Source organism: Peromyscus californicus, unplaced genomic scaffold (assembly GCF_007827085.1).
Source record: "Peromyscus californicus insignis strain IS unplaced genomic scaffold, ASM782708v3 Scaffold_19__1_contigs__length_69161282, whole genome shotgun sequence".
NCBI lineage: Eukaryota > Metazoa > Chordata > Mammalia > Rodentia > Cricetidae > Peromyscus > Peromyscus californicus.
Window position 1 is genome coordinate 58,130,173 of NW_026294491.1, and position 12,789 is coordinate 58,142,961.

Below are 12,789 nucleotides of genomic sequence, written 5' to 3' on the forward strand. Positions count from 1 at the left end.
AATGCAGGCAGAAGCAGACGGGCTTTAGAGCAGATAAGCCAAGATCTGAAAGAGTGGTTGAAGCATAGGTTACCGTCTGCAGACTCATCCAGCCAAAGATCTAAGAGGAGTCTTTGGCAAACGGGAAGGTGGGGTGTGAGAAGACCATTCATTCACCCAAGAGGAAAGGTGATGCAGACGTCGTCTGTGTTCCACACTTCCCGAGAGGCCCCAGAAGGCCCTAGAAAACCAACCATGGGTATAGCAGTCCTCCCCCATCCCTGACACTTTTCTCTTTAGGTCAGAGAGCAGCATCTGGTGGAGATGTCAGTGTGCACATGAAGACTTAAGTTCACCAAGAAGCAAGGTAAGTGACGGAGAGAGCCCCACTCTGTACTGATCTGTACACTTACTCCAGTGGATTATTGAGTCTGGGAACCATTTTTAAAACTATTTTCTATAGAGCTGTAAAAGAAATACTGAAAGTCTGTGGGGGAAATAATCCTTTATCTTCGATCACTGCTATCCAGTTAAAACTTTCAAAAATGATGGAGGTATTCTGTGATGTGCTACTTAGCCTGGTAGATGCTAGCCACTTGTGACTTGTGAATCTTAGAAATACATCCAGTAGCTAGGGATGCGTCTCAGTTGATAGAATGCTTGTGGAGGATGTGTGAAACACTGGGTTTATCCCCAGGACCATATACACTGACTGACCTCGGCAGTGCATGTTGGTGGTCCTAGCGCTTGGGATGTACAGCTAGGAAATGTAAAGTCATCCTTAGCTGGTAGTGAATTTGAGGACAGCCTGGGCTACACAGTATCCTATCTCAAAAACACAAGGACAAAAATATGTATAGTTAATGCAGTTGAGAAACCGATTGTGTGTGTGTGTGTGTGTGTGTGTGTGTGTGTGTGTGTGTGTGTGCTGTATTGTGTTCCTGCAGGCTGAACTCACATGCTAGGCTTTACCACCAAGCTACAGCCTTCAACTGAGAAACTGAATTTTAAATATGATTTTAATTAAAATGAAAAATGTAGAGGCCTCACATGCCTAGTAGCTAAGTATTAGGCAAAACAATTGTAAGTCAGCATGATTTTTCTCTGACACCAAATAGCCTGGTTATAAAAGATTAATTTCGTGACCCTGTCTGTATTAGTTATTTTTCTGTGGCTGCGATAAAAGAGCATGACCAAGGGCAACTAGAGGAAGAAAGGTGTGTTTTAGCTGACTTTCCGGAGGGAAAGTCTGTAATGGTAAGGGAAGCGTGGCAGCAGGCAATGGGAACAGGAAGTTTAGAGCTCATATATTCACCCACAAACGCACAGCCGAGAAGTCGGGCTGGAAGTAGGTGAGCCTGTAAACTCCTCAAAGCTGCCCATGTGCTTTCTCCAGCAAGCCTTGACCTCCTAAAAGTTCCACAACCTCCCCAAACAGCGCCACCACCTGGGGCCCAAATGTTCACACACCAGAGCCTAGGAGGGACATTTTTCTTTTGAACCACCACAATGTTTATGTGTTGAATACTGTCCAAATTATTTAGCATCAGTAGAAACTTAAGAACAATTTGTTGCTGACTTCATCAGCTAATGAGAAGGAAACTTTCTGGACTGGCTGATTGTTATCTTTAATTTTAAGCACTTTATAGAGTTTGTGCTTCTTAGAACCATTGGATATTTTCATGGGACAAAGAAAATCCCAGTAAAACTTAAGGGGCTGATGTTGAACGTACCTGTTTACAGTCTTGGCTCATAATTTTTGTTTTAGTACGCTGCCTCCCAGGTGACTAGACACGGGTGTCTATGTTCAGTCCAGAGAGAGGAGAAGGAGCTCCTGGAAATGAGAGCTGGATTCCTGTGGCTCATCCCTTTGTTCACTCTGACCAAGGGCACCGATGGCTTCCTGCAGGTGAGTTGGTGCCCATGTCCTGTTTCCCTTGGCAACCATCTCTCCTCTCCACCTTCCTGTCACCTTCAGAATCTATCACCGTGCAGGCAGCTGAGCCACTGAGGCTGGCGGACTTCCCATCAGAAGTCCTGAGTTCTTCTCTCAGGATTACCAGCGTTCACTGTGAGGTCTTCAGGAAGCTATTGGAGCTCGTTGAAGTGCGCGTGACTGGATGGCAAATGAGGGTCTCCCCCGAAAATGTAACCCTCTTGTCTAGTTCAACACATTCTCTCCTGTGACCTCTTGGGCACAGAAAAGCCATGTGGGTGGACACTAACGACCCATGGGCCTTCTCTATCATTTCTACTCCCCCTTTTTCTTCTCGCGTTGTTGCTTAGTACAGGGTCTCATGCAATGCAGGCTGGTCTCCAACTCACTGTGTAGCTGAGGCTGGCTTTGAACTGCTGGTCTTCCTGCCTCTACCTCCTACTTTCAAGGATTATAGATGTGTGCCATCATCCTTCCTTTGTTTTATGCTTTTTTGTTGTTGTTTTTTGAGACAGGGCTTCTCTGTGTAACCCTGGCTGTCCTAGAACTTGCTCTATAGACCAGGCTGGCCTTGAACTCAGTGATCTGCCTACCTCTGCCTCCCAAGTGCTGGGACTAAAGGCATAGGCCACCACGGCCCAGCATTTTATGCTTTTTTGGGACAGGGTCTTGTCATGTAGTTATTGCTGGCATGGAACTCTTTGTGTAGACCAGGTTAGCCTCAAACTTGCAGTAGCCTGCCCACCTCTGTCTCTCAAGTGCCAGTGTACTTACATTTCTTGTTTTTTTTCTATTTGTGTGTATTTGTTGCAAATTTATAAGTATGCGTGTTTGCATGTGTGTGTGCACACGTGTGTGAGAGTATGTACACACACAGAAGCCTGAGGCTGATAACAGAAATCCTTCTCAATTGCTTTTCCACTTTATTTATTGAGTCAGGATCTCTCAGGCCCAGAGGTCTGTGACACGATGACTCTTTCTAGCTAGCTTGTTCTGTGTATCCATCTTCTAGGGCTAGAATCAGAGGCAGGCCACCCTGCCTACTCAGCACGTACATAGGTTCTGGGGACCCACACTCTGGTGGCTCCTTACCCTTGTACAGCAGATGCTTTGACAACTGAGCCGTCACCCCGGCTACAGGCCCCTCACTTTCTCGATGGTTTCATCTAGGATCATGGTCTGAATGGTTTCAACTCACTGACGATTCCCGAGTGTGGATTTTCATCCGGATGCCTCGGCCTGAACTCTTCACTCACGGAGCCACCATCCATTTGGGCACTAACACTCCTCAACTTCACACGTCCCAAACTGAACCCTTGAACTTTTCTTACTAAACCCACTCTTCTTTTCCTGCGACACCACTTTCTACCCGGGTGAAATAGTGCCATGCTTGAATCTTGCGCTGTTGCCTCTGTCGACCAGTTTAAAAATTTACTTTAAAATATATCCAGCAGCAGTCAGACACTCCTAACTTCTCCCGCTACTGCGGCCTCCGTCGTCTACAGCTTTGCTGTCTTGCTCCTGTAGTACCTTGGTAACCCCAGAAACACTTCCATTGCTTCTGTGCCTGGCCATTCTTTTTTCAAAAGGCAAAAAAAAAAGACTTTTTTAAATATTTTTTTTTCATTTCTTTTATATACTGACCACAATTTCCCCTCCCTCAACCCCTCCCTTCCCTCCCCCCAGCCTCTCCGCCCCAACACACACACACTCCTCCTCTGTCTCCATTCAGAAAGGGGCAGGCTCCCATGAGAGTCAGCAAAGCCTGGCACGTTAAGTTGAGGCAGGACCAAACTCCTCCATCTGCATCCAGGCTGGGCGACTCAGCACGGGGAGTGCTTGTCCATTCTTAACGTGGCTTCAAGGTTAAGGCTTCTGTAAAGTAAATCAGAGCGAACCGTTCTTGTGTCCCCCCTGTCCGCATCACTCTCAGGTAAAAGCTAAAATCAGGGCTACAGAATTGATGCGGTGGTGAAGATCTTTTGTTCTGGAAGCATGACAATCCAAGTTTGAATCCTCAGCATGCACTTAAAAAAAAAAACTGGGAATGGCTGTAACCCCAGTACAGGAGGGTGGAGACAGACAGACATTGAGCCAGGCAGTCTAGCCAAAACAGTGACCAGATTCACTGTAGTGAGAGCCCCTGTCTCCAAGGAATAAACTAAAGAGTGATAGAGGAAGACATTCAATAGCTTCTCTGGTCTTCCCGTGGGCACATGGGTGCACTCACTAATATACCCATGTATATGCAACGTGCACACACACACACACACACAACAACAACAACAACAACAACAACAACAACAACCCTTCCTACAAATCTGAAAATCTTCTTTCTGTGGTCTGCTAGATGTACACAAGTTGCTTCTGTCTACATGATCTGCCTCTGTCTACATGACCTGTCTCTGTCTACATGACCTGCCTCTGTGGACTGACTCCATCCCCACCTCTTAGTCTTCTCCCTTCCCTCACTTCTTCATGCTCTCCAGTCCTTTACTTTGTCATCACAGCTGGACTCATTCATAGCTCTGGCCTGCACACATGCTGTTCCTGCCTCCTGCAAAGACCATCACTTCCCCTTCCTGCAGACTCCATCACTTCCTCTTCCTGCAGACTCCATCACTTCCTCCAGGTCTTTGCTCAAAGCAGCCTTGGCAAGGCCTCTCTCAGCCGTCTCCTACCACTCTAGGCTTGGGTATTAGATCAGCAATTTCAGGTCATCTAGGAAACTCCCCAGGCCTTACGATTTGGAGATCACAAAGCTTCACCACAGCTGTCTTCTTTCCTTTTTTTTTTTTTTTTTTTAGCAGAAAAATGGCAACAACAAAACAAAAGGAGATGTCAGTGTGGTTGAGAAAAGACAATCAGGTAAGACCCTGCTAGAGGTCCCTGTACTGGGGACACTGATGCCAAAGAAACAGGCTTCCTACCCCAGCAACTGCCGGGTGATTTTAGGCACATTATGGAATTATCCAAATCTGTTAAATGAGAATAGTGGTAATTCTTGGGTAAGATGTTTTTAAGGATTAAAAAAAAAAACTCGGTGTACTAGTTGGTCTATTTGCTGCTGTGGCAGGATGTCTTACCAAAGCACTGCAGTGAAGGACCGGTTAATTTGGACTCATGATTTCAGAGCCCATGCAGTCCATCATGCCAGGAAAGAGCAACAGACAGCTGGTCACACCATGTCCACATTCAGGAAGCTTAGGGATGGTTGCTGGTGCTCAGTGTGCTTCCTCTCCTTCCTCTTCTATTCATCACCTGGAATGGTGCCATCTACATTCAGGGTGGGCTTTCCTTCTCAGTTAAACCTCTCTGGAAACGCCTTCAAATACCGCTCCAGAGGTGTATCTCCTAGGTGACTACAAATCCAGGCGAGCTGACAAGGGGGATGAGCATCTTGCACCACACCCAACAGGAGCCTGCTCTTTGTTCCTTTTCTCTTGTGCCTATGAATGTAATTAATGTGCAGAGCTCTCAGCTTGGGGATGAGTCCTGGTGTGGATGTCAACACGCAGGCCCAATGTTTGGAACACTGAATGTATTTCCTTATGAAGACATTGACCCACACAGATGATGGCTAGATTCTAGCGCAGTCCACAACAAACTTTCTGGCATGCAATGCATTTAAGTACACTTACACGACATATGGCCATGTGCTAGGCTTGGCATGAACCATGTCCCCAGTGCAAGACTACAGTTCTTCAGGAAAATGAAACAAAAAATAACTTTAATATGGAATGCCACAAACAGGATCTCTTCAACAATAACAATGACAATAAAATACAGCAAGTATTTATTTATTTATTGGACTGTCACTATGCCAGGCTGTGTTTAGTTCTTTTATATAAATTAAACCATCACACTCACATTTTGACTATTCAAGGTCATCTTTATTTAGAGACCATGAAACTAGGGCCCAGAGCTAGGGGCTGTAAGTCAGGATTTAATCCAAGCTATCTGGTGTCAGTACCACTGACTCCTGGGAAAGTGAACAGGGTCACATTTACCCTGTTCCCCACCATTTGGAGGTACTCCCAAGGAACTGTAGACAAGATTTGAACCCAGTCATTCTGGCTACAGAGTTAGCACATGCAAAGCCCCAAGGTAAGATTGGGTTTGGCATGTGGAAGCCCAGGACACCAGAGCCCCAGGTACAGAAGGTTCATCTTTGGGGCAAAAATGGAAACTTGTTTATTTACAGAAATGAGTAGCTGGAGGTAAGTGTGCACAGATATAAGCTAAGGTCTGGTTGTGTTTTGCTTTTGTATTTCAAGCAAATCCCCAAATTCCCACTAATTAGTGGAACATTTTAAAAAACAAGTTCTTTGGAAAGGGTGAGGTTGGGGGGTTTATGTTGGAGATATTTCAAGGAAACCAAAGCTAAGGTATGACGGAAGGGTGAGTAGGATGTTCAAGCCTGTTTCCGCTTGAGTCTGGGGTAGGACAGAGAGCACGGGAACTATTGGCCTAGCAGAAGTGGGAGGAGAGGTCTGTACGAGGCATGTGTGAGGCGCGTCTGCTTGTGCAAGTGTTAAGTCAACGTCTGGACGTGCAGAATGTAGTGACCAGTGTCAGGGACAGCCCGGGAGCTCTAAGCAGGACGTGATGACGGCTAAGTGATCTTCCCCTCACACAGAGACCTGCTGATAACCTCTCTCTCCCTCCAGTCCAGGAGTATGAGGTGTTGCTTCAGATGACATACAGGGATCCCGGGGAGAAGAGAGAACTGAAAAGATTTCTGAAGCATTTGAAGTCCCCATCACCATGCTTACATGGGCCCAGCAAGATCATCAGAGTGAAGGCCACCACACGTAAATTAGCTGCCCAGGGACTGGGAGTGTACATGGGGAGAGGGGCGGGCCAGTCAGGGTAGGCAGGCTGTGCTGTGAAAAATGATCATTCCACATAAGCTCTGTGGCATCAAGACCTAATGTTTCTTCTTAATGGGACATGTGCACTGTATGTTGGCAAAGGAGCTGTATCTGTGGTTGTCGCTCAGGTACCAGCTGATGGACGAGATCCTATTTCAAATGTATCTATTCTGAGTAACAAAGAAATGAAACCCTGGAGACCATCTTACAGCCAATGACAATCTTGGGCTGAGAATGGAAGACACTAATTCTGTTTCTATCTTATTGGCCAGAATTTATTCTATGACCCCATCCAGCCTCATGAAGCCAGGATATGAAATCCCAGTGTGTATCTAGAAGATAGCAAGAAATACTTGGTAACTCAAAACACAAAAGTGGTTCCCAGAGAAGTTTAATGACTTGGCTAAAGCTGTGAGTCCCAAAGTACTCAGATCACCACCACCATCAGGAGCAGGGAACCAGATAGAAATGCAAATTCTTCAGTCCATGTGTTGGATCAGAAACTCTGGGGGTGAAATGTTCCAGGAAGCATGGTAAAGTTTGACAAGCACTCACTACACATTCCCATGTATGTTTCTCAGACATATCCTAGACTGTCTCACCCTCACGTCCCTGCCCGCCTCTGCCCAGCCCCGCCCTTCACCTTTCTGTTAAGAAGGAAGGCTTTTGATGGGCATGTCAGATCCAACACAAAAGAACAAATGCACAACATTGACTGGTAGTCATTTTCATCATTACCCCACCTCCAAATCATTCTGCCTTTCTAAGCTTTTAAAACACTTAAACACTTAAAATTTTTGTGTATGAGTGTCCCCCCCTCACAAGACAGGGTTTCTCTGTGCAGCCCTGATTGTCCTGAAACTTGCTCTGTAGACCAGACTGGCCTTGAACTCATAGAGATCCTCCTGCCTCTGCCTCCCAAGTCCTAGAATTAAAGGAGTGTGCCACCATACTCAGCATGTATGAGTACTTTACCTGCATGTATATATGTACACTACATGCATGCTTGGTACCCGAGGAGGCCAGCAGAAGGCTTTAGATGCCTTGGAGTGGCAGTTCTAGATGCCTGTGGGCCGCCAGGATTGCTAGGAACCAATCTCAGGTCCCCTGCAGAGCAACAAGAGCTCCTAAACCCTGACTCATGTCTCCAGCCCTGGCATGCGGCTGTGAAGGTCTCCCTTGGAGTGCTGAAAGGTGGATGCATGGGGACTCCATGAGATAACAGGCAGATTCCCTTAGACCCTGTCAGTAATTCTATGTGGTGACCGTGCCCTTCTGCCTTTCCTTCCATCACAGTGGGTACCGGTGGGATCTGGAGTCTTGTTTTGGATGCCAAGCCAAGCTATTTGGGTTTTTGTCTTTGCTAGGATTTTCACAGCTACTTCAGAGTCTCTGGAGTTGGACACTTCTATATCTTAAACACACTGCCATCCTTCCAGCTTCTGCTGAGAAAGCCTTGGTTCGGATTCCACGTCAGAGCCAAAGACTGAGCAGAAGTTGATTTAGAAAGCAGACACGGGTGAAGCTGTGTTCTCTTTCTTTTTCTATATGTAGACTGCAGAAGCCTGAAGGGGTTCCCGGAGTGTGCCTGTGAAGACAGCTATACCTGGTTTCCTCCCTCCTGCCTTGATCCCCAGAACTGCTACCTTCACACAGCTGGACCCCTCTCAAGCTGTAACTGCCCTCTCAAAGACCTCAGCCAGAGTGTTAATTTCTGCGAGAGAGCAAGTAAGTACCTCTTGGTTGGGGTACTCTCGTCCCAGGATGCCACACAGACAGTATTATATACTCTGCCTGGCTGAGGGCAGCTGATGCTGAAGGGTGGTGGTGAGGCAGAGGTGCCCCGTTAGATTTGTCTAGACCCAGTGAAAGCTTCCTCAGTGCAGCAGATCCCAAACCACAAGATGATGTTTAGATGCTGTTTCAACCCCTAGACACATGCAGCTGGGCTCTGTGATTGCAGAATTCTATTGAGATTTAGAAAGATGCACTGTAATCCAAGTGGGCAACTGCCTGAGCCAGGATGCTTTCCTTCTCTGCTCTCTTTTCTTTCCCAGCATTGATTCTAGATGTGTGAATGCAGGAGGAACACTTGGTAGTTAAATCGAAAGGCCTGCTCTGGATTGCAGCAAATATATTCCAAGTCACACACACACACACACACACACACACACACACACACACACACACACTCATACACACACAATGTATATAGCCTTAGAGACTAGGGAAAGCACTGTTGACATGTTTCTGTTTTATGAAGAATGAGATGAGGCTAGTGACATGGACTCCAGGCCTTAATGGACTTTAAGAAAATTCCCCTGAGCATGGGAGTTGGTGCCTGTAATCTGAGCACTCTGGAGACAGAGGCAAGAGGGTTGCCTTAAGTTTGAGGCCAGCTTAGGTTTCATAGTAAGTTCTCAGACGGTCTAGGCTATAGTTTGAGACACTGTCTGCAAAGAGGGAGAAGAGAGAAGAGAAGGAAGAGGAGTTGGAAAAGGGATGGGGAGGAGAAAGAGTAGGAGGAAGAAGAGGAGGAGGAGGAGGAGCTTCCGAAAGACTGTTCTAGTCATCTTGAAGCTCTGGGTTTTAGGTATGAGGAAATACTGAGGGAGGAGCCAGAAGCAGTCCAGTTTAACTGGACATGCCTACTTCTCCTTCCCAGGACCACAGCAATTCATGTTATGGCATCATGTGTCTATTAAGGACCATCTTCATGTTCGGTTCCAGAGTAAACCCTTGTAGAAGCCACAAAGCACTTGTCTTGCTATGTATGAACTATCAGGCTAGTGGGGGAGGCTGGGTTGTAATATAAGAAAGAAAAGAATTTTTTTCACCAAAGCCAATGAAAGCCCACATTTTGGAAGAAGACCCATTTCTGATCCATCAGCAAGAAACAGAAAGAAGGCTCAGACAGGCAATGTGCTCATGAGGGGCTTCCCACAGTACTGTGGAGACAGGTATAGCTAGATGGAAAAAGTAGTGATGGAATTCAGAGGTAGAAGGGTTTTGCATTTGGGGACCACAGAAGGGCTTCCAGAGTAGCTGATGATTAGACCCTGAGTGAAGACTGAGCAGGAGATGTCCACAGAGAGACCAGCTCTGTACAGAGGAGCACTAGCCCTGAGCTAGTAAACATGGGGCTTGTGAGAGTTAGCATACAGCTTGGAAGTTGTGTTGGGGCAGAAGAGATGATTCAGCCAATAAAGTGCTTGATGTGGAAGCCTGAAGACTTGAGGTTGGATCTTCAGTTGAGCACACTGGAATCTCAAAACAGGGGAAGCAGAGACTCTAGATCCCTGGGCTCTTTGGCCAGCTGATTTGTCAGAATTCATGAGCTCCAGGTTCAGTGAGAGACCCTGTCTCCAAAAATAAGGTCGAGAATAATTGAGACAGACTCCAAACATCCCATCTCCATGTACACAGACACACGCACACACACACACACACACACACACACACACACACACACACACACACACACACGCGTGCACACGCACACGCACACACACACACACACACACACACACAGTGTTGAGTGACTTGTTTTGAGAATTATGGGGAAACAAATAAATAAATAAGTAAAAATACCTACCATGGGTTCTGAATTGTGCTTTCATAATTTTATGCTGCTGATAAAATCAAGTTAGAAATTTATTGTATCTATTTTCCCCACTTCCTATAGAGGTTTGGGGCACTTTTGAAATTACTGCAACTTTTGCCAAAGACCTTTGGAATTCATCTTCTGCTGTCTACGCCTACTTCACAACTGGAATTGAAAACCAAGTAAGCACTGTTTATTATGTGAGGGTTTTCCTTCTAACCATGAGTTCAGATGCTCTTCAAATAAGAACACGTATTTGATCCATATTTTATATGTGTGCATATTTACATATAGGGGTTACCCATGTGGGTACTGTACGCACAAGTGGGGAACAGAGAAAACAGCCTCAAATGTGTTTTCTTTTCTCCCTCCCCCTTTCTTTCTCCTCCCGCTTTTCCCTCCTTTTGGACAGGGATTTCTTTGGTCTGGGGCTCACCAATTCACCTGGGCTGGTTAGTAAGTCTGTGTGAGCTGCCTGTCTCTACCTCCTCAGTGCTGGGATTATAAGCATGCACCATCACATCTGGATTTTTTTTTTAATGTGGGTCCTGGGGCTTCATGCAAGACAAGTGCTTTACTGACTAATTATCACCTTAGCCCCTTAATAACATATTTTTAAAAGATGTATTTAATTTTAAATTGTGTGTGTGTGTGTGTGTGTGTGTGTGTGTGTGTGTGTGTGTGTGTGTGTAGGTATGTGAGTGAAATAAGTGCAGTACCTGCAGAGTCCAGAAGAGGGAGGCAGATCCCCTAGAGTTAGACCTATGGGTGGATGTTGGGAACAGAGGAGGTCAGGCCATCTGCATGCTCCTAACTAACTGCTGAGCCAACTCTTTAGTCCCTTACTACATATTTAGTGACTTACATTTGATGAGTTCTTACAGAGCCCCTATTCGCTCTGCCCACAGTTGATGTTCCTTGAGCGTTTTTCCTGAGATTCTATCAGTTGACTTGGGTTTGGTTTTTCTTGCTGATTTGAATGCTATACTAAGGATCCTTGACTATTTTATGGTTTTTAACTACACATACTAAATGATCACAACCTAAACTCAATCGTCAGCATTTTAATTAGTTCCATAAAAAAGCATCTCTTAGAAGCTGAAAAGGGTTACTGAACAAAACTTGACTTCGTAGTGAAGTCACGTAAGAAGTACACCAGTCAGTATGCCAGAGCACAGATCTGGGTACATTTACCATATCATTTACCCTATTCCCCTTATTCCAACACCATCCGTCCACATGTGGAGGCCAGAGGCAGATGCCAAGTGCCTTCTGGTTAAAGATGCCCACACATTATCATTGTTATTATTTTTGAGACAAGGCCTAAGGCCTCCCACTGGACTCACCAAGTGGCTAGACTGACCAACCAGCTCCAGGATCTGCTTGTCTCTACTTCCCAGCACTCGGGTTACAGATGTATGTGGCTGTGTACCCCCATTTACATGAATGCTGGGATTCTGAACTCAAGTCCTCATTCCTGTGGCAATCTCTTTCCTGATGGAGCCACCTCCCCAGCCTCTGGTCATTTACACACTCCTAGCATCCTCAAAAATAAATTGTGTGCATGTGTTCTCAGCTGTTATTTTAACTGTATTTGTTCTGACACGTAACTTCTTCCCAGGGTCCCTTCTTTCTTTGCTCATCTGCTGTTGGTTTATTTGTTGTTTGCATCTGTGTTTTGCTCCAATTTTGTTTCTTTGATGTGCGAGGACAAAGATCGGAACACTGTCATTTGTTTTCTTTCTAAGCTTAAAGAAGCATACAGAGGAATCCGCGGTTTTGAGTCAGTTCGGGTCACCCAATTTCGGTAAGTCTTAGAAGGGCTGCTCGAGAATTCTGTACCGGTCCTGAGAATGCCCAGTGATGTTCCTGCTGGTCTTGACAGAATTGTAAAGTCAAAGCTAGGGAGATATCTTAGCCTGAGATCTGAAGTCTGACCCCTGAACCCACATAATAACTCCTGGCATGGTAGTGCACACATGTAATCCCAGGGCTGAGGCGGGAGAGACAGGGGATCCCTGGGGTCCACTGGCCAGCTAGACTCACCTAATGAGATCCAGGCCAGTGGGAGATCCTGTCTCAAAAGAAGTAGAGAGCATTCCTAATGACAACCTGAGGTCATCCTCTAGTCCCCACATACAAGTACACACATGTGTGTGCATGTGAACACACACACACAATGCACGGAAGAATACACACACACATTAAAAAGAGTATTGTAAACATATGGGTGTAGGTAGGAACTTGAGAGGAAGGGGGAATCATGGTGATAGGTTCAGGAAGAGGTGAGGGGTGGCATGAGGGATGTGGGTGTAGAGAGATGAGCATTTTTCTACCACCAAAGACATGATGGTGTATAATTTGGAGTCACGATGGGAACCTTGGATAAAACAGTC

General features: G+C 45.9%; 1 protein-coding gene across 1 annotated transcript in view; it reads left to right on the forward strand.

The window, feature by feature from the left end:
- Nucleotides 1-4,746: 4,746 nt before the first annotated feature.
- The window catches only part of Adgrf1 (adhesion G protein-coupled receptor F1), a gene marked incomplete at its 5' end in the record, with an annotated part of 34,134 nt that continues 26,091 nt past the window's right edge, over nt 4,747-12,789 (forward strand). The window contains 5 exons of the mRNA XM_052743981.1: nt 4,747-4,778; nt 6,575-6,729; nt 8,344-8,517; nt 10,475-10,575; nt 12,142-12,200. Of these exons, the coding sequence (XP_052599941.1) occupies nt 4,747-4,778; nt 6,575-6,729; nt 8,344-8,517; nt 10,475-10,575; nt 12,142-12,200 (521 nt within the window). The remainder of the gene's footprint in view (nt 4,779-6,574; nt 6,730-8,343; nt 8,518-10,474; nt 10,576-12,141; nt 12,201-12,789) is intronic.